This window comes from Lepidochelys kempii, chromosome 7 (genome assembly GCF_965140285.1).
Source record: "Lepidochelys kempii isolate rLepKem1 chromosome 7, rLepKem1.hap1, whole genome shotgun sequence".
In the NCBI taxonomy this organism is placed as follows: Eukaryota; Metazoa; Chordata; order Testudines; family Cheloniidae; genus Lepidochelys; species Lepidochelys kempii.
Genome location: NC_136386.1, coordinates 28,620,086 through 28,645,077, shown reverse-complemented (window position 1 = coordinate 28,645,077; position 24,992 = coordinate 28,620,086). Strand labels below are relative to the sequence as shown.

Sequence of the window (24,992 nt, the reverse complement as noted above, 5' to 3'; positions counted from 1 at the left end):
TTTTTTTTTAAATGTACCTCTGAGTTATGACCTGAGTGCTATTAACTTCAGTTTTTTTCCTATATAAAAGAATGTTCACTGAAGAACAAAATACTCTGAAGGTAATTAAATATCTTATACAAAATTAATGTGACAAGCATCTTCTTGTTTAAATCAAAGAACCCTGGAACAGCAAGCTTAGGCCCACCTATATTATGCTGCATGACTGGGTTGTCATAATACTTTTTACTATCTTAAGGGATTTCCTATATTTAAAATTTTGCTTTGTTACTTTTAAACATAATAATGTTAAATACAAGTTGTTTAATATTAGCAAAAAAGGAAGAGCATGGTCAATTACCAGTTATAGTATAATTTGTTTTCATTCCCCAGTGCAACACACATGGAAAATATTGTACTCTATTGACTTTATTTTCCATTTGGCAAATGTTTTAACTTTGTGTGCTTCTAATAGAAAATGGCTGCCTTTTAATTAGTTTAAAAGCAACTGAAAAGCTAAGAATTCTTTACACTGGAGTAGTAGTAGCAGGGACATTAGCAAGGCATTCAAAGTGATGAAGGTTATAGGGAAAATAAATCAAGTCACACATTCTCAGCTGTCCTATAAAAGGAACCCAAAATTAAAGTGCAGATTAGTTAGAACAAAGAAAAGGATGGATGTGATAGTGTCTTCTAAAAGCTGTATCCACAATAGGGCAAAGAGTACAGAGCATTTGGGAATTAGGTCCCAACTATGCAGTCCGTCTATCAGCCTAGTCATTTAGTTAGTAGTCATTTAGTTACATTTAATAAATGTAAGTAAAAATTACAAAAGAATCATATTACCATTGTCACTTGGCCCAAGTGCATCATTTAGGGGAAAAAAAAAAAGACTACATTGCCTAAATCAACAGAAAGATCGATACAAGCATTTTTTCCTCTGGCTAACTGAGGAAACGCATAAGGAATTCATACTTCCACCAGACAGTGCCCTGCCAGCAGCACCCAGAAATTCAAATCTAGGACTGTTAGCAAGAATATGCAAGCTGACGTCACATATTTCTTTGACAGGGTAACAAGCCTTGTGAATGGGGGGGAAGCAGTAGACATGGTGAATCTTGACTTCAGCGAGGCTTTTGATGCTGTCTCACATGACCTTCTCATAAACAAACTAAGGAAATGTAACCTAGATGGAGCTACTATAAGGTGGGTGCATAACTGGTTGGAAAATCATTTCCAGAGAGTAGTTATCAGTGGCTCACAGTAATGGTGGAAGGGCATAACACGTGGAGTCCCACAGGGATCAGTTCTCGGTCCGCTTCTGTTCAAGATCTTCATTAATTATTTAGATAATGGCATAGAGAGTACACCTATAAAGTTTGCGCATGATACCACGCTGGGAGGGGTTGCAAGTGCTTTGAAGGATAGGATTATAATTCAAAATGATCTAGACAAACTGAAGAAATGGTCTGAAGTAAATAGGATGAAATTCAATAAGGACAAATGCAAAGTACTCCACTTAGGAAGGAATAATCAGTTGCACACATACATAATGGGAAATGACTGCCTAGGCAGGAGTACTGCAAAAAGTGACCTGGGGGTTATAGTGGACCACAAGCTAAATATGAGTCAACAGTGTAACACTGTTGCAAAATAAGCGAACATCATTCTGGATGTATTAGCAGGAGTGTTGTAAGCAAGACACGAGAAGTAATTTTTCCACTCTATTCAGCACTGATTAGGCCTCAACTGGAGTATTCTGTCCAGTTCTGGGTGCCACATTTCAGGAAGGATGTGGACAAATTGGCGAAAGTCCAGAGAAGAGCAACAAAAATGAATAAAGGTCTAGAAAACATGACCTATGAGGGAAGGTCGAAAAAACTGAGTTTGTTTAGTCTGGTAAAGAGAAGACTGAGAGGGGGACATGATAACAGTTTTCAAGTACACAAAAGGTTGTTACAAGGAGGAGGGAGAAAAAATGTTCTTCTTAACCTCGGAGGATAGGACAAGAAGCAATGGGCTTAAATTGTAGCAAGGAAGGGTTAGGTTGGACATTAGGAAAAACTTCCTAACTGTCAGGGTGGTTAAGCACTGGAATAAACTGCCTAGGGAGGCTGTGGAATCTCCATCATTGGAGGTTTTTAAGAGCAGGTTAGACAAACACCTGTCAGGGATGATCCAGATAATACTTAGTCCTGCCATGAGTACAGGGGGCTGGACCAGATGACCTCTCGAGGTCCCTTTCTGTCCTATGATTCTATGAAGTGGCACCCAGGTTCCAAACCATACAGGGCTTTAGAAATCAATGTCCACAGCCTGAAATATATCAGTTATTTCCCGGCTTCTGGGTGCAATATTCAGAATGTGCAATGATTACCATTGCCACCCAAGCAGACATACAAGAGACAATAATTGAGAGCCCTATCTATCTTTAGGTTTACTCTGGCTTCTAGACTGCAGGAGTCCCAAGATGATGAGAATGAGGGCTGGGCAGTCGGCCATTCTGTTCAGGATACCACTTGGTCTCCAGCACTATCCCACTGCATGGCTCAGAGTTGAAGAGCTGCTCATTGGGCAAGGAATTCCTCCTGTAAGTGAGCTCCCCACCTCTTGTGTATTTCTCTCTCTATTCTGAGGCCTGTTCTCTGTGCTGGGACCAGGAAGGGTTTAATTAAGAGAAGGATAAGATCAGTCCCTTTAAATATGAAAAGTTCACAAATCTTTTCTGAGCGATCCTCTACAGTCCTCAAATACTGGGTCATTGCAAAGGAAGGAGCTCCTGTCTAAGCGTAGGTGACCATAACCTTCTCCATCCACATCCATCACCTCAAATGCTGTTGGAGAAGACTCTCACCTCCACTTTGGGGTTGTGAACAATTCCCTGGCTGAGATGGGTTTCAGAGTTGTCAACAAGATAGTAGGTTCTCTCACTGGGCTATATCATCCCTTTGCACTCTTTCCCCTTGGCTCGACAACAAGCCAATCTGGTCACCAAATTTATTAGGGGCTGAGTCCTCTCCATAGTAGCATGTTCAGTGCATCTCCTAAAGCCACTTCAAAGAGCCCAACTGCCATACATGGCAGGGGGATGGGAGGGCAGGTTTAATAAAATGCAAGAGACCAAAACTGACATTATGGAGAGAATGAAAGAGATCCTTGAAAGGGACAGGACTCTTCAATGGCACAGAGCTAAACTCCTGTGGGCCAATAGCTGCAGAACTAAATCCAAACTGTATAGAATTCCAATTGAGCAAAGGCTTTTTAGAGTGCTTCGATCAATGAATCTGAAACCTTTGTTTTGATAGTCATTTATTTTAGAAGTTACTAGTTCTGTTGATTTGTTGGAACACTCCACATAACTGATTTCCTTGCTTAATTGCTGAGATACAGAGCTTTTGAGGAACTTCAAAGTACTTTAGGGCAGCTAGATTTTTTTTAAACCACGTCAGAAGTATTTCTTTGTTGTGGATTAATAAATGTTATACAGATAAATTACACAAGTTTGGATTTTTTGTTTTGGGGTGGGGTTTTTATTGGAGGGGGTGTAGTATGAATTTTGTAAATAGCTAATATTTTGAACGCAGTTTTAAAGATTTTTTTATCTTACCCTTTACAGCAGGGGTGGGGAACCTTTTTTCTATCAGGGGCCACTGACCCAAAGAAAAAAATCAGTCACAGGCCACACACAGCCCTGCGGGGGGTGTGGAGGCTCAGGGCTTCCCCTAGGCTCTGGGGTGGGGCCAGAAATGAGGGGTTTAGGGTGTGGGAGTGGGCTCAGGGCTGGGGGTTAGGGTGCGGGTTCCAGCTGGGCGTCGCTTACCTCAGGTGGTTCACAGTTGGCAGCAGGGCTAAGGCAGACTCTCCCCCTGCCCTGGCCCCACTCCACTCCTGGAAGCTGCCACGATGTGGCCAGGCAGCGCTGCACAGCGCGCCTGTGGGCGGAGGTAGGCGCACATGGACTAGGAGCTTTCTTGATCGCCCCTGCATTTAGGGGCTGCAGCCAACTGACTGGCCTGGCACCCTAGCTTCCCCCTGCAGTGGGTCAAGCCGGCAAGCCTGTGGGGGTGAGGGGGGGCCAGGCACCGAGGCTCAGGGCTTCTGGCCCGCACTTCAGAGACTTGCCATGGGCCAGATGAAATTAAGCAGGGGGCCGGAATTTCCCCACCCCTGCTTTAAAGTATGAAAAACCTGGCCCTTCTGAATTTTTCATTTCATTTAAAATTATTTTACTCATTGGAGATGGAACTGTTCCTTACTCTCCCTTCATTTGTGCAGATGCGTCTCTAGATTAATAAAAATAAAAAAAATCAAGGTTTCTCATGTATTGTTGATTGCATCTGTACCTCTATTTAGCTGCTTTTAGTCATTTCCACCACCAACACTAGAACTGGTTGCAATCTTTTATGTAATAACTAGACTAAAGGTTTCTAAAATCTCTGATCTATAAATCTTTCAATATTCAGTTTAAAAGGTTTTATTAAAGTGAGTCTAATAAAATATATCTAGTCTCAACTGCTCTATAAAAAAACTCCTTCCCCACCTCTCCCAAGAATTACTGTTACAAAGCAATTTGCATACGTGTTTGCTTTTGGATTTATTTTGTAAATATTAAGCTGCCTTCCTAATTACAGTCATTCCTCCAAAGATGTCAAACTACAGAAACTGTAAAGCAATCTATATATTTCATTTACAAATTTAAAAGTACAAAAAAAGAATACTTGGGTTTTTGGTTTTTTTTGTATAAAGATATGACAGAATACAGACATACCAGGGAATTAAAACTAGCCAATTACTAAGCCAAATTGCTAAAGGACATTTTTTTGAAGTTAAGTATTACTTAATGCTTAAGAATTACTTTTTTGCCTCCACTAGGTGGCATTATTAGTAGGCACAACTTATTGATATATTGTGTGGCATCTAATTACAGCATTAGAATTGTTTTAACTGAATCTTCTCTGAAGTAGGAAGCTATATGACTTCATTGTGGGTGAATGCCTATGAGCAAATTCAGTCAGTTATTTATCTTCTGACAATAGCCATGCTACAAAATGTCCAGTGATGCTGCAGAAAGTAATCAGAAAGAAGTTTCCCATGGTTCAAAACCGGTTTCCTGTCAGAGAGAAACTGCAAATTAAGAAATGCGTTTAAATTAGGATATTTTGCTAAAGTTTCCCATCACTGTTGACACAGTTTAAAACTCTATTGGTAGGAGCAACAGTGGATCATTCACATAGAAAAAAATCTCTGGCCAGCTGTTGGTTTTTAAGCATGTCTTCTAACCCTGTTCAGAGCAGGTCTAGTAGACACATTACTTAAAATACTTGTAGCCACTAATCCCTGGGGTCAGATCCTTAGCTTGTGTAAACTATCATAACTCCACTGATTTCAAGGGAGTTGTGATCATTTATACCAGTTCAGGATCTCGCCCTTTGTCCATACTAGCGCTATTACCAATGGAAATAAACAGCAGTAATAATGTTGGGGAATTTTTAGAAAAAGTTTCCGAATATAGAAAAGAGGTTGTATTTTTCAAAAGGACACAGATCTCTAACAGTCATTAGGTTTAGGAGCGCACACATCTTGGCATTTTTAGATTTTTTTTTAAACTGAAGTGTAAACATCCCTTTTGTGCTGCAGAAGTCCTGGAAAAAAATCTCACTTGTGTAGAACATGTTGTATTTCTATTACTGATGATAAAATATTAGTAAAGGATTGTTACTTTATTTAGGTTTGGATTGAACATACCTGGTCTTGCATTTGTAACGTTGAAGATGTTTGTTCTGAAGTTTCCATGCTTTCTGTCTTCATGGGATTTTCATTTTGCTGCATTCCAGAACTTGATATAATACTTAAGTCACTGATCTGAGTCTAAAAAAGAAAATATTTACATAAATACATCTGTTTTCTATCCTTACCCCAGCAGCACAATTGCTGTAATTCCGTCTGCATTTCCTTTTCCACTCTTATATATACAGAATGTAGATCTTGTTGATTTTTATAAGTTCATAAGTTTTAAATAAAATGAGACAGTGACATTCACCATATTAAATCTACGAGCTGTGCTCACTATTATTTTGTTGTTCTCTTACTGGGAAATTTACAGGACTTCAGTTTCATATTTTTTCCCCACTTAATAGAAACATGTTCAATTTATAAAAAGGTGCCAATCATGTAAACTACGGACACTAGCTGTAAACAATAAAATCTGCTACACTTCATTACTGCAAGAATTTACACCACATACAAATTACGCTTCAAGGATTTGTACACGTTCATTCACTGGAAAAAGGACTAGTTATCTATGTTATCTCTATTGTAGTTATTTAAATGTGCAAGCGCATTAATGGAGGAACAAATTAACACTTGTAAAATACAAGGCAAGGAGAGCATAGAAAATAAGGAAATTAGCTGAGGCTACGGATCCCATGTTGTTTAGAGATGTTAGTTAAATGTCCCAACTGTAATACAGTAAGATAATAGTCAACTTCATGATTCAAGTGGCTTTTCACTTGAGTATTGTTTATGATGCATTTATTTCAAAAGCTGAAATTGATGCAACTTACTATAAGAACTTCAGCCTATATAGCACCTTATCCTAAGATATCTCTAAACACCAGCATCATCAAGTGATATCAGCATAAAACAGGGGAATGTTCTCGTTACTTAACTGCTGAAGCTGCAAGGCCAGCAAATGGCATCTTACAGTTCATTTTGGGGGGTTTCTGAAAGGGCTATGAGGCTGTGATTTTTTGTTTTTAAAATTTCTCAGTAACTGAGCAAAACAAAACAAAGACTACATATTTAGATTCCAGGACATTTCTCCCCGACTCCAATCAGCTTCTAACATTTAAGTAGTAACATACATTAGACCTAAAGTCCTTGACTGTTTTGTGGCTTATAAATGAGATTTAGAAGTGTGGCTTTTTTTCACTGTCATCAAAGGATTGGCTATAATACACTTCATTATCTCCCAGAAAGGGGAAGGAAGGAACAAACCAAACCAAACCAAACCCCAACCAACAAAAAGCATCCACCCACTTGATACAAAAATCTCGGAATTCATTCATTTTCACATATGGACTTGATGTAGAGCGTACTTGGAGGATTAAACTGATTTAGAATCCTAGATTAAATCACTCGGGCCTTTATAAATCTCTTTTTCGCTCTCCCTCTGTCCCCTTCTCATACTGACTCTCTGCCAATCTCATGTGAGCTGCACACAAGGATTACTGTATGATCCATCTGGAACGTACTAGGCAGATAATTACACATGAACTTGTGTTTCAGTATTTAAGAGCAGAAAGTACTTATCAACTTGAGTGCCCCAGAAGAATTGGTAAAGAAATAAGACTGCATATTCTCCCAAGAAACACTCTTCTTTACAGCAAATATGTTTACTTAAATTACACAGCATCAGTGTGGAAATACATGGACAAAAGAATAAAGAGAAAGACTCTATAATTAAATAATTGCAGACATGTCAATCTATGCCACAAGAGGTTTCCTTCTAAAACTAATGTGGTCATTCTTTTATTAATCCCACATCTTGAACTAGCTCAATTTTGCTTATCTGGGAAAATTTGACACAAATACACAAGAGTGGAAAACCATGGGATTATCCTTGGCTCTGATTCACTTTATAGCTTGACACAAAATCAAAGAAAGCAATGAAACTAAACACTAATTACTATTTTAAAAGATTTTTTTTTAAATAGTAGTCACAACTAATATGAGAGAATGTCACTTAGCAAATTAAATAAAACATAACAGCCATAAGTGTTTAAAATCATATGTATTTTTATAGAGAAGTTTATAAAAAATTGCAAACATGCAATTGGCAAAAGCAAATTTGATATCAGATTGGCTGAAAATTGTAAAAGGAGAGACTGGTTTCATGCATATAGCATCAAACATGTCAAACCCTATATTATTCGGAAATGCTTTGTTTTTAAATACATCAGAGGTTTTTAGTTTTAATTTAATTTAATTGCAGCAAGTCATTTCAGGCTATACAACATGCCTAAATCACAGTTCAGGGGTCGGTGAAGGCCCTTGGTCTTTTGCCTCATGATTCAACACCACTTACACTATTTAAATTTGGACCTGCAATGCACATCCTATCATGATTCATGTCTCAATCAATCCATCTCTTCCCGTGAATTTGAGTACGGGGAAAAAAATGCAGACTGAAATACAGTGCAGAACATGTACAATTAACATAATCTCTTGAGAATGTTTAATTTTTTGTAATACACATCTCATTTATCTCAATTTCAAAAAAGAACAGAATCAGAATATTACAAATTTAATTTTTATTTTCTAATGTCCAGTTTTAAAATTATATGTGAAATACTAGATCTTAAAAAAAATATAGTGTACTCCTCTGGTGGGCACCTCAATCTACAATTTAATACAAGTGTTACTTAAGCATCTCACTTTAGTAAGTATCTTGCTATTGTAAGAAAAAAGGAACCTCAAGAAGTGAATGCAATTAATTTGAACTATACAGTACTACTGAAGAAGTCTGATACAGGTTATAATACTTATGTATAAAATTGCCCGACTACACTTTGCTCCAACTCTCACTGAAGTCAAAGGCAAAGCTCCATTTGATTTCAGTGAGATCTACATTAGGTCCTTAAATCAAAAGGAGTACTTGGACTAGTTTTACATTACTAATATAGATAATCCTCTAATGCATCGCCCCCCCCCCAACAAAAAAGTTTCCTTACTCGTTCATATTCGTCCTTGGCTTTGCTAAGCATTTCTAGGATATCAATGGGTTTGTTTTCACTGCAACCATTAGTTCTGCTGGGACTCTTTCTGTCATGTGAAACTTGCTGAGATCTTTGAGCTTCTTGTTGTACCACTCTATAACGGGGAAGAGAAGAGGGAAAAGAAACTGGATTTCAAAAAAATGTTATTTGGAATGAATCTGACATACAGAATGCAGCAGTAAATGGATACACTACTATTTATGAATAAATTTTGTACTGTGTGAATAAAAAAAACAAATAAGTCATTGATCAGAGCTATGCATTTGCGAACAAATCTCTATAGTCCATCTGACAGTTTGACTATTTTATGATTAACATCCAACCCAGACTGCCCTGGTCTGTGTCCCACAAAATTTTTCTGCAATATGAACTGCCTCTGCATAACTATCACATTTAGAAGTTTTTTTACAATAAAATAAATTTGTAGATACCTAAACATGGATTATACAAAGAACACATGTATTACATTGTAAACTGAGTAGCATGGTTTCTCTGTCTTCACTGACTAATGTACAGCCTCTCCATTTCTGGCCACATCACCAATAAAATGTGTGCCCGGCTACACTTAGGATATGTCTACACTGCAATTAAAAACCTGAAGCTGTCCTATGCAAACTGATTTGGACTCGCGGGGCTTGGACTAAGGGGCTGTTTAATAGCAGTATACATGTTCAGGTTTGGTCTGGAGCCAAGGCTGTAAGACCCTAAGAGGTGGGAGGGTCTAAAAGCTCAGGCTTGTGCACACCGCAACTAAACCACCACACAGACGGAGTCCGAGTCAGTTAGCATGGGCCAGACATGGGTGTCTAACTGCAGCATAGACATACCCTTAAGGATCTGGTCTGCTGTGAAAACACATACACTGGGGAAGGCAGCTGGCTGCCACTGGATGGCGTCATTATAAAGACTCTTCAGTGCCTGTCATAAATATAAAGGGAAGGGTAAACACCTTTAAAATCCCTCCTGGCCAGAGGAAAAACCCTTTCACCTGTAAAGGAAGAAAGAAACCCTTTCACCTGTAAGAAGCTAGGATAACCTTGCTGGCACCTGATCAAAATGACCAATGAAGATACAAGATACTTTCAAAGCTGGAGGGGGGGAGAAACAAAGGCTCTGTCTGTCTGTGTGATGCTTTTGCAGGGAACAGAAAAGGAATGGAGTCTTAGAACTTAGTAAGTAATCTAGCTAGATATGCGTTAGATTCTGTTTTGTTTAAATGGCTGATAAAATAAGCTGTGCAGAATGGAATGTATATTCCTGTTTTGTGTCTTTTTGTAACTTAAGGTTTTGCCTAGAGGGATTCTCTATGTTTTGAATCTGATTACCCTGTAAGGTATTTACCATCCTGATTTTACAGAGGTGATTCTTTTACTTTTTTTTCTTCAATTAAAATTCTTCTTCTAAGAACATGATTGCTTTTTTCATTGTTCTTAAGATCCAAGGGTTTGGGTCTGTGTTCACCTATGCAAATTGGTGAGGATTTTTATCAAGCCTTCCCCAGGAAAGGGGGTGTAGGGTTTGGGGAGGATTTTGGGGGGAAAAGACGTTTCCAAGCGGGCTCTTTCCCTGTTATATATTTGTTAGACGCTTGGTGGTGGCAGCAATAAAGTCCAAGGGCAAAAAAGTTAAAATAGTTTGTACCTCGGGGAAGTTTTAACCTAAGCTGGTAAAACTAAGCTTAGGGGGTTTTCATGCAGGTCCCCACATCTGTACCCTAGAGTTCAGAGTGGGGAAGGAACCTTGACAGTGCCAGAGATGTAAGAGCAGGCTGCCACCAACTTCCCGTCTAGGCTCTGGAGAGAAGAGTGAGCTCCTAGTTTCCTTCATCCTCCTTGCAGTTCTCCCACTCACTGCTTCTTGTAGCTGTAGAGGACCTCTCCTCCTATGACCCCATTACTTCTCACTTCCCTGCTAGCCTTGCAAACATTTGCAAACTTCAATTTTAAAAAACAGTATGTATGCGACTGAGGGGCACGATATGCAATCATGAAGTGTGACTCCACTAAAATATTATCCTAGTAATTTTATAACAGAAATATTATTCAAGAGACAAGGTGGGTGAGATAATATTGTTTGTTGGACCAACTTCTGTTGGGGAGAGAGAGAGACGCGGAGCTCTGTGTAAGCTCGAAAGCTTGTCTCTCTCCCCAAACAGAAGTTGGTCCAATAAAAGATATTACCTCACCCACTTTGTCTCTCTAACGTCCTGGGACCAACAAAGCTACACCACCACTGCACTCAGCAATATTATTAACATAATACTATAAAATCTTCATATCAATTTTCAGCAGCAGTAACTACTTCAGTGCATGACACTGACTGGGCATAATGGCCTTGAGCCCTCAAGGCTTCCTAGCCAGTCAATAATCCCCAGTAAACCTACCCCTCAACCCTTTTTTGCTTGAACACAGGAGAAAAAAAAGAAGTGTTAAGGGTCAGACATAAAGGCAAGTGAGCTACTGAAGTTAAGGCTATCATAGATCAATATTTTTTTAAAAAGATATGACACTAGTCCGTTCACTAGGTGATGTATTTTTAGACAGAGATGTGATAACTGCCTTGGCCTGAACAGCCCTCTTAGGAGGATTACAAAGATATATGTAACAAGGGAAAGTTGAAGGAAATCTGCTCGGTCTGAAACAGTTTTCCCTTGATTATAGCAGGCATATTCAAACAGTTATTTTTCTGTGTTATTGAGGATAACAACTAGTGTGTTTCATTGACCAACCAGCTCCTTTAAAGACCTCCTGTTGTTCTCAAAAATAATTTAGGATTTATAATTTAAAAGGTTGTACAACTGGTATAAGGCTGTGAAAGGCTATACCAAGAAAATGTGTTTACTGCATGTAGGAATGGAAGCAAATGTGATGTCAAACACTGAGCTGGGGCATTACTGACTACCAGGAGGAAAAGCAGGCCTATTAGAAGAAAGATTCGTCTACATATATTTTGGTAATCATCAACAATTATAACGGAAATCTAGTCTATAGCATTAAACTGTTAAAAAAAAACCTGCTCCTCCCCCGCCACAACCCAAAACTTTCATCTCATACATTTTCAGCATCCAAGATTCACTAGAGCTGTATTTACATAATGAAATCTTTAGTGGGAAGGCTGAATTCAAGCAATGAATGCATCCGATGAAGTGAGCTGTAGCTCATGAAAGCTTATGCTCAAATAAATTTGTTAGTCTCTAAGGTGCCGCAAGTACTCCTTTTCTTTTTGCGAATACAGACTAACACGGCTGCTACTCTGAAACCAACATAATACTGTAACTCTGCAACCACTGCCATCAAGCAGCCCTGTACAGGCATGAGGAATCCCTGGCTGCATTAGTGCTGGTATAGCTGGTTCTTCATCACACCATTAGTCCTTGCACCTGCACTCCCTTAGATGGGGAGATAGGAGAACGGGCAGTGAAAGAGGAGAAGGCACATGGCCAACACATTTCAGTGATGGGAGGAGAGTAAACGTAACATACATTTTCACTCTCTTAATAGTTCATAAGATATATCTATACAAATACATTACTTCGGAAGATAAATTTTAAACACAACACCTTTTAAAAGCCTTTTTAAAACCTGCATTTATCAAGTATTTCAAGAAAAACAAGCATTGTAGACAGGGTAGAGCTTAGGAGCTGGCATGTCATTTCAGAAATCTCATGCTGTGTAACTAATGGCTGATGGGAAAGCCAAAAGGTGCCATCATAACAATCACAGAAAATGTCAATCATTCAACCCTTCATTTTTTTTTCAGGTCATGAAGGGTTCCAGGATGAGTTAACTCGTTCTGCTGATTTTACAGAGTGGCCAGTAAGTATGCTATTTATGGATACCTTTTTAATTCTTATTTTTAAAAAGAAAGCTTAAAAATCTTACAAGTTTTCCCTGGAAGATTTATCAGTTAAGCTAATTTGTTTCACTGGGTTTTGGAAAAGCTGTGCTCTTCAAAGTAAGGTTAGACATTACAGCTGGCTGTACAGTTCAAGGAAAGAGGCAGAAGAACACAGCTTCTTTCCCAGTTTTGTTACCCAAGGCAGCTTTATACACATTTAATTGTACAGCTACACAAAAACTGCCCACTTAATTGCTGGATTGCCTTACATTTCATTTTTATTAGTTATATTGCATTTAAATTTCTCTCCATTAGCAGACATACATTCACTAACAGGCATAATATGGATGCCAACCCATAGTTTTATATATTTGCTCTGCCAGATATTTTCTAAGTGTTATAACATTTGCTGATTTGGATGATAGAATTTCTATGGCTAAGACAGCATATTGAGTTCTAGAACCCTACATGGAGATACAGGGCTAGTCAGCTGACTTCTCTGGCAACCAAAGCAGGTGGATTTCTGTAGCTCCAACTCAGGAGGAAATGTAGAGGTCAGACAAAAGGAGAGCTAGGTAATGAATCAACATGTCTGGCACGAAAAAGGAATAAGAACAGCCAAGTCATACAAGTTAATAAAAGGAGACCTCCGGGTGCACCTTGGACAGTAACACTGCATAAGCACACTGTGTTGAGGGCAAAGAAGACTCAGATCATCTGATTTCATACTGGCAGCTAGAGCTGGTTGGGAGTTTTCAGACTGAACATTTTTCTATCAGAAAAAGCCCATTGGTCAAAAGCTAAACATGTTGTAGAAACATGTCAATTTCAACTAATTTTCAATTTTGAAAAACACCACATGGAACATTTTAAGAATATGGAAGCATTCCGTTGTGAAATGTTTGGAATGTTGTTTCAATTGGTTTGTTTTGAAACTTCTTTATAATTATAAAAAATAAAACCCATTAAAATCAGAATATAATATTTTCAGCAAAAAACTCAAAACAATTTTGGGGAGGGAATTTCATTTCACAGGAAATTTTGAAGCTTTTGTTCCATTTGAGAACATATGGAATTTCCCAATGGAAATCTGGTTCCCACCCAGCTCTGCTCACATCTTTCTGAACAAAAGTTTCCTTTAGGGCAGTTACTTCCCGAGCTTAGCCTTAGCCCAAACCAATTAGTTCTCCCCAGAGTTTTGAGAAAATTTTGGTCAGTCTTTGTTGGGTTTCGTGAGAAGGGGCCACTTTTTCCATCTTGTAAAACTCTAAATACGTGTTTTTTAGTCAGGGCTACCAAAGACAAACACAAACCCATCCACCTTTAGTTGTAAACTTTGCCGGTACACAATCCTTGACAATAGCAAAGGCCTTTGCTAGGTTGGGGAAAATATTTTACATATAAAGTTGACTGAAAAAGAATAGTTTCTGAGCATGCTCGGAGGGCAAATCTCCCTGACACCATTTACCTCAGCGAGGAAGGAGCTTCAGAAGCACAGCTGAACTATAAAAGCAGTAATTAAAACGCAGCCTTCCCCCACCCTATATTATTTCTACACACACACACACACACACAAACTGAAGACAAAAGTGCATGTTAATGCAAAATAAGTTTGTACACCTAAAAACTAAGAATAAAGGAATGCCAAAGTAAAATTTCCTGCAGCAACATTTACTCCTGGGGGAATTCTGCACCACTGTGCACGCACAGAATTCATGCCCCTCTCAGATTTATTTGCTTCCCCACAGAAAAATGACTTTCTGACAGGTAAGCAAAGAGAAGCTGCAAGAGCAGTCACACATTACTCCCTAGCAGCGCAGGTACATCCTTTCAGGCACCCAGAGCAGCTGGCGGAGAGGGTCTGAGGACACCCAGCCAGTGGCTCCTACCTGAGCCGAGATCAGCTGCTAGTCCCGGCTGGGCTGGAGAGGACAGGACTTCCTCTATCCCCGCAAGGAGCAGTGGGGTTGTGTCAGACCCACCCCCGGAAACCTCCCCCAGCTGCAGAAAGCTCAGCATCCTCCCCTGCTTCCTGCCCCCATCGCTCCTCAGCTGTGGAGGGAGGGAGTGGGGGGTGTCGCCGTACCGGGAGCTGCTCCCCCATCCACTCAACCCCCGTGCATCCAGACCTCCCATACCCAGACACCCCTGCCAAGCCTCAGCCGGTATATCCAGAAACCCCCCAAGCCCTACATATACAAACCCCACCCACTGAACCTCAACCCCTACATCTGGAGTCACCCTGCACCCAGACCCCCGCCTCCAGACCCGCACCCCTACTGAGCTGCCTGCACTCAAACCCCCACCCTGATGCCTCACCCTCTGCATCACCCTGAGCCCCCACATCCAGACCCCCATGCCACTGACCCCCCAACTACCTGCATGAAGACCCCCACCCCATTAAGCCCCGCTCCTTCAGTACTCAGACGCTTCCCACCTGCTGAGCCCCCCAGACTCCTCTGCTGAGCCCCAACCATCTTCATCTGGAAGCCCCTGCAGAGTCCCATTGACCCTGCACCTGGAACCCCCAACGAACCTCTGTGCATCCAGATCCCCCCACACCTAGACTCTTCACTGAGCTGCCTGCACTCAGATTGTCCCATGCAGAATCCTCTCACCTCACACCTGGATCCCCTCCACACTGAGCCCCTCAACACTTGGATCCTGCCTGCCCCACACCTGGCGCAGAGCAGTAGGGCCCCAGAGTGTTGTTGGGGCAGGCCCAGGCCTTGTGCTATGTCAATGATGAGGCTGCACCTGACCGTGTTCTGGGGGGTGGGGAGGGGGGCTGCGGGGTGATCTCCCACCTTTGTGTAGCCAGTGGCCTGAGCTCCACACTACCATGCTGGAGCCTCTGCATTTATTTATTGACAAATAACACTTGCAGATTTTTAAAAATATTGTGTGCAGAATTTTTAATTTTTTGGTGCAGAATACCTTAATGTTTATTCCTGAGGGCATCCATGTTGAACATCCTGTATATATTAGAAACGCACTTAAAAATAAACCAAACCCGTCTGTGGGTTCACCTCCACATAAGTTGCCCAGTCTACAATACATTTTTTAACATCTATTGTATCTTAAAAACATGATAATATGTTTAAAAAAAATACATCTTTTATCCTAATATGGATTAGGAGTCTCTTGAAGTCTCTGCCTCCATCACCAGTTATTCTTGTGCAGAAAAGATTCAGGCCACTTGGGGGAGGTGGGGTGGCAAGAAAGCTTAAAGTCTGCAGAAATTCACAAGGTCACTAGAGAGGTGAACATATTGGTTCAATCCAACCTCCAGAAAGAACAAACATCATCATCTTCACCCACAAAATGAATCTTTCCTACTTTCATAGCAGTGGACAGTTACAGTTCCTTAATTTTCTTTAATATTTCAGGTTTTTCAATGCTCTAAATATATCAGACGTGCATACCAAATGTGTATTTTATACATATCAAAAAAGTTATTCAAAAATCAGAAATGTATTTTCAACACCATATTATACATAATACATACATATACATTAAAAACAAAAAAGACTGATGCAAACTGTTGCAAAAACACAAATTTTGAAGGTCATCTAAAGCTAGAAGTCTTTAGTAGCTGTTTTTTTTAATAGTTACAGACAATCAGAAGAGATGCTTTAGAAAAAATAGAGGTGGAAAGAATATTTTTGGATGAAGTAAATTCCACTCTATTTAAAAATTAGCTGTATTACTGTAACTTTCCAAACGTTCGTGACTTGGATCTTAAAAGCTGGTGTGTGACAGCTCTATTACTCACCCCTCTCACCCTCCATTTGAAAACAGAGAGGCAAAGGGCAGTAATTTCTCCCTCTGTTTTGTGTCTTTAAGAAAAGAAGATAGAAGTTTCAATAAAATATTGGACAGGTATCCAAAATCTCACCAATAATATCTTTTTCCTCTTTCTACTTCCTTCAATGGGCTTTCAATCAGATCTTTAGTTTTACTCTAACTCAAATCAGGGTTGTGATTTTCCACAGCTCCAAAAAATTTCATTGGAGGTTTTATTAAATGAAAAAAATAGGGCTGTCGAATAATCACACAGTTAACTCACGTGATTAACTCAAAAAAATTAATTGCACTGTTAAACAATAGAATACCACTTCAAATTTATTAATTATTTGTGGATGTTTTTCTACATTTTAATATATATTGATTTCTAGTACGACACAGGATACAAAGTATACAGTACTCACCTTATATTATTTTTATTACAAATATTTGCACTGTAAAAATGGTAAACAAAAGAAATAGTATTTTTCAATTCACCTCATAAAAGTACTGTAGTGCAATCTCTTTATTGTGAAAGTGTAACTTACAAATGTAGATTTTTTTTGTTCCATAACTGCTCTCAAAAACAAAACAATGTAAAACTTTAGAGCCTACAAGTCCACTCAGTCCTACTTCTTGTTCAGCCAATTGCTAAGATAAACAAGTTTGTTTACATTTACAGGAGATAATGCTGACTGCGTCTAATTTACAATGTCACCTGAAAGCGAGAACAGGCGTTTGCAAGGCATTTTTGTAGCTGGTGTTGCAAGTTATTTACTTGCCAGATATACTAAACATTCATATGCCCCTTCATGCTTTGGCCACCATTCCAGAGGACATGCTTCCATGCTGATGGTGCTTGTTAAAAAAAATGTGTTAATGTGTAATGTGTTAATTACATTTGTGATGTGATGTAATGTGTAATGTGTTAATTACATTTGTGATTGAACTCCTTGGGGAAAAATTGTATATCTCCTGTTCTGTTTTACCTACATTCTGCCATATATTTCATGTTATAGCAGTCTCGGCTGATGACCTAGTACATGTTCGTTTTAAGAACACTTTCACAGCAGATCTGACAAAACGCAAAGAATGTACCAGTGTGAGATTTCTAAGGATAGCTACAGCACTCGACCCAAGGTTTAAGAATCTGAAGTGCCTTCCAAAATCTGAGTGTGACGAGGTGTGGAGAATGCTTTCAGATGTCTTCAAAGAGCAACACTCCGATGCGGAAACTACAAAACCCAAACCACCAAAAAAGAAAATCAACCTTCTGTTGGTGGCATCTGACTCAGATGATGAAAATGAACACGTGTCAGTCCACTCTTCTTTGGATCATTATCGAGCAGAACCCATCATAAGCATGGACACATGTATTCTGGAATGGTGGTTGAGGCATGAAGGGACATATGACTCTTTAGCACATCTAGCAGGTAAATATTTTGCGATGCCAGTTACAACGGTGCCATGAAAATGCCTGTTCTCACTTTCAGGTGACATTGTAAACAAGACGTGGGCAGCATTATCTCCTGCAAATGGTAACCAAATTTATTCGAGCGATTGGCTGAAGTAGGACTGAGTGGACTTATTGATGCTAAAGTTTTACATTAGTTTAGTTTTGAACGCAGTTATTTTTTGTACATAATTCTACATTTGTAAGTTCAACTTTCATTATAAAGAGATTGCACTCCAGTACTTGTATTAGGTGAACTGAAATATACTTTGTTTTTTTACATTGCAAATATTTGTAATAAATATAAAGCGAGTGCTGTACACTTTGTATTCTGTGTTGTAATTGAAATATATTTGAAAATGTAGAAAACATCCAAAAGTATTTAAATAAATGGCATTCTATTATTGTTTAACAGTGCAATTAATAGCAATTAATTTTTTAAATCGCTTGACAACCCTAGAAATAACAAAATTCATATTATGTGGTTCACTGAAGCATATTTATTCTTCAAATATAAAAAGGCATATATATTCTCCAAAATGAAAAGCTTGCAGTTCTGTAAGATAAGACCACAGCTATCAAGACCCTCAATCAACTAACTTATTAGGCCTAACAATCTCTTGACTCTGTCCTTCTATTAATAAAAGTTGGTATCTGTATTGTTTTACCAATTTATTTGCTTTTTCAGCACCTAACTGGTTACAAATTTTTGATCAAACCAATACAAATGTGATAAAAAACACTCTTTTGATCTAAGCGGGCTGGACAAGTTTTTTAAATTTTATTTTGCTATTTTACTCTGCACAATGTTTACATCTGGCTTTAGAGGAGGAACGGTTTTTGTTACTTTGTTCCATTCTAATTGCTTACCACCACTTTCTTCAACTTTAGACAAATTGTGTCAAGATTAGTAATTACCAACTTCAGTACAATATACAAGTTTAACACTAGTCACCTGTTTGCAGTATTGTTCTGCAGTTTTCACATTTATTCTAGTTAGAATACAAAAACATATTAGTAAATTGAACAAAGATTAAAAATTGTAGAACAAGATGAGATAGCCAGCTCTACATGGGCCTTCCTGCCCATCTTCCAGCAAATTTCTGGACTCTGACAAAGAAGCCCTCTTAACAGTTCATAATTCCACTCACTCTCACCAGTCAGCCCCACACCTTTTTCCAATCACCAGTGATTACAACCACTTCTCCCATCCCTTGGCTTCTAGATAGGAAATAATTAAACAAACTCAAAAACTACAGAACTAACAGGCAACATAAAAATCTTCACTTTTTTGGTCTGGTAATTAAATGCATTCATCATTCAAGTTTTTAATCATTTCAACTTATTTGTTGGACTCCTTTTTATCTGTGCTGATATTCTGCCATCTAGGTTACCTTGATATTTTATTTCAGCCAGTGTTGTATAAAAATATATAACCACCGAGAACGCATGTGCACATGTTTTTGGGGAGATGGGCATTGGGAAGGGTGGCAAATTATTGATTTTTGTCTTGTTTTAGCTCAAGTATTTATAAGAACATTTTCGAAAGCCTTCTGATGCTCTAAGTTCTAACGTGAATTAAAGATTTAGCTATTACAAGAAGTTAAAGAGCAGTACTGAGAATATCAAAGTTTTGATTTTAAATATAAAAAGCATGTTTCACAGTAAAAATTGAGAGAACATTACATAAGTGACACTGGAGGGCAGAATTTTTGGAGGAAAAATAAAAAACCAGGTACTTACTTTGCCATGAGTTTTGCTATTCGATGACAGTCATTCTTGTCATAAAACCAGATACTGTAAATAGACACTTGAAAACATAAAAAGAAAACAAGACAAAACTGTCAAAAATCATTTGGTAATAAAACAGCTCAGAGCAGCAGCCCACTAGCACTAAAATACACAGACTACAATCAATCTCCACTCATCTATCCTATGTATGAATGAGTATTATTTACCAGGTAATTAGGAATACTACTGAGTGCAGAAGACGCATGAAAAACAATAAAATTAGTTAGGTTAGGAACTTACATTTCGTTGGGCACTTTAAAATGTACAAAAAAATAAAATAAATTTTCATTCGCAAAACTAAAGTCATTTTGTAAGTACTATACACCTTCCAAATGTTACAGCTTAATGATCATGAAAGCATCAAGAGTATCTAGAACTTATGTAGTTCTACTCTAGTTAATATTTGTAGATAAAACCATGAACTATTTCAGTTTGTTGCTTAGAGGTCAGTAATAGTTTAAGTCATACATAAAACTGCCTTAATGAGACTTCAACTCCAGTGTGGTAATTAAGCCTTAGGGGTTTTTTTGGCACCTTCACTCACCTAAAACTCTCCACTGGAAATCTGTGTGCAAGGGAGGCAGCCCTGAAATTGCAATCATACCAGTCTTATGTTTACAGATCTACTTAATGCTAGGTACATGGTAGACTCTACTCCTAACATTTAGTAAGCAAAGATCAGTTGAGGTCATGAAGGCTCTGATTCAGCAAGGCACTAAGTATATGCTTAATTTTTATCATGAGATTAGTTCAACTAAAACTTGGCTGAATCAGGTTCTAAAAATCACACTGAGTTGAAAGATACACCAAGTGAAATGGAGTAATTTTCAAAAATAATATTTCATTCCAACCTCAATGGAAGTCAGAAAGAAACCCATGCCTTTGGAAAGATGGTCTTTCCAAGAGATGGCTCAAAGCATCTGCCAAGTGTGTGAACTACAGTAATATTTAGCTACAGTGCACTGCAACTGAATTATGGTTAAACAGAAAAATATCAGTTCACAGGGCCATTGTAAAGTTCAGTAACACAAACACTGAGGGATTCTTCAAAACAGATCAAGATCTTTTTCATGATTCTGGACAGAGTCATTTCAGTAACCCATTAAAATCTTTCAAGATTAGAAATATTTCTGTGTTCTATTGAAATAAGCTATTTCTCTGAAGGACATCCTTGCCAAGTTTTTAGATATTGTAATTTGCAAATGGAACACACCTAGTGGAGATTTGGTTTATTAGAAGAATTGTATTTGGATTTCCTAGTTCTGCTTAATGTGTTTGTTTACCAGATACTCATAGCCAACAAATGGAATGCAAACAGGTAGTGAACAGATTCCTGAGTTGGCAGATTCTTTTATTGGGTTTGTCAATAACATTTATCTCTAGCCTTAATTAGAAGCAGTGCCATACTGAAAGCAACAAAAATGTTTCCATTTATTTATTGTATGTCAAAGAAAGGATACTAGCTTCTAACATTTCCACATCATAAAGAGGCACTTGACCTCACGCATGTGAGTAAAAGATTCCACCTATCAAAGGTGGAAATTCAGTTTGTCGCTTTATAAAAATAACATTAAAAAAAAATCCACTACCTTTCGACTGCAGTTCTTGTTAAGATTTTTACGACGTCTGAGCCACTATTTGGTTAAACTATCCTTCAAATTCAAAGAAAAAAAATTCTTAAAACTGAAGTTCATATTAAGATAGGCCAAAATAATTTCATATCAGGGCTCAATGGGGATCCAGAAAACTTGATTTACCAACCGTAACTTACTAAGCCTCTGTAAGGACTTGTCTACACTGTCCTGCAGTTCAGACTATGGGAATGTGAATAGCAGTGCACACCAAAGTGCTGTGCTGTAACTCCCAGTGTGGATGCTGCTGGCGTGAACTAAAAGCTTCCTAGTTTGTGTCACGCAACCAAGGTAGATTGACCTACGGCACTCGCATTCTTACACATACAGTTTAAGGCAAATTGAAATATAATTTTCTAGGTCTAATCTTTGGAATTTATTAAAAAGCATGCAAGAGGCCCAACATTTAGGATCTGCAGCATGGATGACAGGCAACAACCTTCTTCAATCATAAAATCAAGATGACTGAATTGAAGAAATATACTATTGCCAGAAACTGAGCCAATAAAGAGAGTCTTCATACGTGCAAAAATTAAAAATGTTTTATGGAAATAATATGATTGAGAGAGAATTAAAAAACCCAAACAACTATTTGAGCTGCCAACTTAACATTATGAAAGCTTGGTTTCATTTTAAACCATTTCTCCCTTAGCAGGAACACATTCTGTAGCATAATTGAGCATTATAAAAAGAGCATCTTCTCCTTCCCCACTCCATTAACAGAACTGCCAACAGGAAAAAAAAAATTCTTCAAAAGCATATTTGCTGAAGAAATAAAGATAAGAAACCTATAATGATAGCTTAATGGGGGAAAACGATAACAGTCACACTCAATTCTGCCAGAAACAGACCAGCACAAGACCAGAAATGCATCCCAAATCTGCTCTGTCTACCAACATACCATAATGTTTCATTCTGTGCTGCTGGCAAGGAGTCATAGGGAGTTATCATGAAAGGCTGTCAGTGTCGTTTATGATGGAAAACAGATTACCAAACTATTTACAAGGTTTATTAACAAGATACCTATTCAGTGTGGATTTCAGACACTTTCAAAGATTATGGTACTCACTTTTCCTCCCTCTTTTTAACAGCACAACAAAAATCAGATGTTTTATACATAAATTAATATTAAAATTTGATTTTTGAAAATGTTTCTAATTATATGTTCATGTTTGATATGCAAACTACTGCATTTTATTGTTGCACATTTAAGACATTGCTTAACAATCCTTTTTACAAGATGCAGCAAAATTATTAAGTGTTTACTAATTCCTTTTAAATTGATGTCCTTTCAGCTGGTTATATTAAAATCCTGCTAAATGTGCCCTTGTATGCAAGGAAAACAGTAAAAGATCCTTTCCATTACAGCACTGATTACATCTAGCCTAATTGAACACAACATTATTTGCTTGTGATTAGTGGGATTTATTGTAAAGACTATGTATCTCTTTAAAAACGCTGTGTGAGATATTACTTAGTTTCACTATTTCAACAGTATCAGTGTCATCTGTTGATGCATCAAGTGTACAGTCGCTTTTCTTCCTATTGCAACAAGAAAATACTTGATTTCATTTTCACTCAGAATGGACAATTGCTGAATTAGTTTAAATGGTGTTGAACATAAAATAGTAAATTATGGTCTAATCCATTATTGTGTTGCTCCAGTTTTTCCACTGATGTCACTCTACTAATGCTTTTCCTCTATTTTTATTTTAAATTTACTGAAAGCGAAGCAACATTTTTAGTGGTAAGACAGAAATGCTGTTATTGTTTCACACCAGCCACCAGTATCTTCTGTTAGATTTGTATTTTGCATATTCATGCTGTCTTTAACATAATTAGTGTCATTCCTGGGCCACATCATAATTTATTCCTGGTTTGTCAACTCAGATTTGGTTATCTTTAATGTAATTCTGATGTGAGATTAAAATGCCAGCTAAAATTCCTATGCAGTATTTTTTGTTCCATGGCTATTTTGTTACATTCTTTCTGAACCATTATTACTTAGCGAAATATGTTTAAAAAGAAAAAATTCATAGAAATTTCTATGAGTGGCGACAAGAGTTTATCCTGCCAAGGGAGCACAATACTAGTTACTATAGTTCCAGGATGAAGGCTTTGAGAAATACAAATGTATCATATTCCATTGTTTTTAAATCAGGAAAAATTGCAGAACAACAATGTCACATAAAACAAGACCTAACAACAGCTGCCGGAAAACATTCTATAGGTCACATGAAAGCAAAAAAGAAAGATCATCTCAGTGAAGTGTGGAACCTCAAAACACAGCACTCTAGGACAGTAAAGGAAACCATGTACTTTTCTTCTTGGCAGGTGGTTAGAACAAACTGAGGATAATCAAGGAAACAAAACTCCTAGCAATTAAAACTAAACCACAACCCAATTATTTAACCTGTTGTCCCAGAGAAAAATTAAATGAATTAACTTGATCAGAGAAGACATTCTCTAGTCTAAATAGTATTCCAGATTTACTAGTAGTGTGTGCTAAATCCTTTACCCAACGTACTTGTAAAAGCCAAATGCTAATGGATTTGCTCTGAGACAAATCAAGTTGCCTCACGCAGCCACAACATAGATTACTACTTTGTAACAGTGACCCAAAATAGGAAAGTCACTGCTGTTAAAACACTGTCTCCAAGACCATACTATTCACTCTTCTTAGTATCCTTAACCTGAACGTTATCTCCCCTCTCAAAAAACCAAACCAAACCACAACAACCACAAAAAAACCCACACTTGTATTTTACCTCTTCTCTCTATAAAAGAAGCAACAAGCTACCTCCTTATCTTGGACCAGAAGGTTGAGCTAATGCAGTTGCTATAGAGCCATTCTCCTTCAGCAATCATGGAGACATGTCATGCTGGCAACATTGCTGATAAAAATGATAATGGGACAGTATCTTAAGGCTAAGACACACAGCACTAAAAGCAATTATGCAACTTATTTTTTTACATTTTGTTCGTAAATCTTGGGAAATGAAACAACTACTTTGTTTTTTAGTGTTCTGGATACAGAATGTACTTTTAAAGCTTTAAAAAGTCATTAAATGACAACCAAAGAAGACAGCAGCTTGTAGTTCAGATTTCATTTTGAATATCAGAGCACTCCCCTCCCCCCTCAAGGATCTACCTTCTCTGTTGCATTAGCTCTCCTACCCTTGAACTGGGAAAGGGCAAGCAGAGAACTAAGGCAAGGAAACACCAGAGTATCATATTTCTTCTCTTCTTAATATTAAAAGTTTATGTTTAGAATCTATCTTTTCAGCACCATGGAAATTAATTCTCCTGACCTATCTAGTGAACTAGCTTTGATTAAAAAACCTCTACATCAAGAAAGAGACTTCAGATACAAAGGGAAAATTATAAATGAAACAGAATTAGAAGCATACTTCTTGCAAACTTTTAGAGGTAAGTTTATTACTGTTTAATATGTTCGACATTTTCTTTCACTGTAAAGCAGACTAAACTTGTTGAGAATATTACTGCAGAGCAATCATAATCTGGCACATATTTTAAATGAAGTTAAGATTTGATTTCAACTACACAATGAACATTTCAAACTACAAATGCATAATGTTGTTGCTATATGTACTTCCACCAGTACAAATGAAGGGACGAGAAATCATGGGATGTGGAATTCTACGAAAAGCTCACAATGCATGATTTAAACAAGATTCTGGGACAACAGTAAACATACATTTAAAAGGTTGTTTTTGA

The 24,992-nt window shown here is 37.9% G+C and overlaps 1 protein-coding gene across 2 annotated transcripts in view; it reads right to left on the bottom strand.

Moving 5' to 3' along the window:
* Positions 1 to 24,992, bottom strand: part of DCP1A (decapping mRNA 1A) — a 50,416-nt gene that overhangs the window by 16,236 nt on the left and 9,188 nt on the right. For both annotated transcript variants that reach the window (XM_073351559.2, XM_073351560.2), the window contains exons 4-6: positions 19,576 to 19,642; positions 8,712 to 8,850; positions 5,725 to 5,847 (exon numbers count right to left, since the gene is read on the bottom strand). In XM_073351559.2, coding sequence (XP_073207660.2) covers positions 5,725 to 5,847; positions 8,712 to 8,850; positions 19,576 to 19,642 — 329 coding nt within the window. The remainder of the gene's footprint in view (positions 1 to 5,724; positions 5,848 to 8,711; positions 8,851 to 19,575; positions 19,643 to 24,992) is intronic.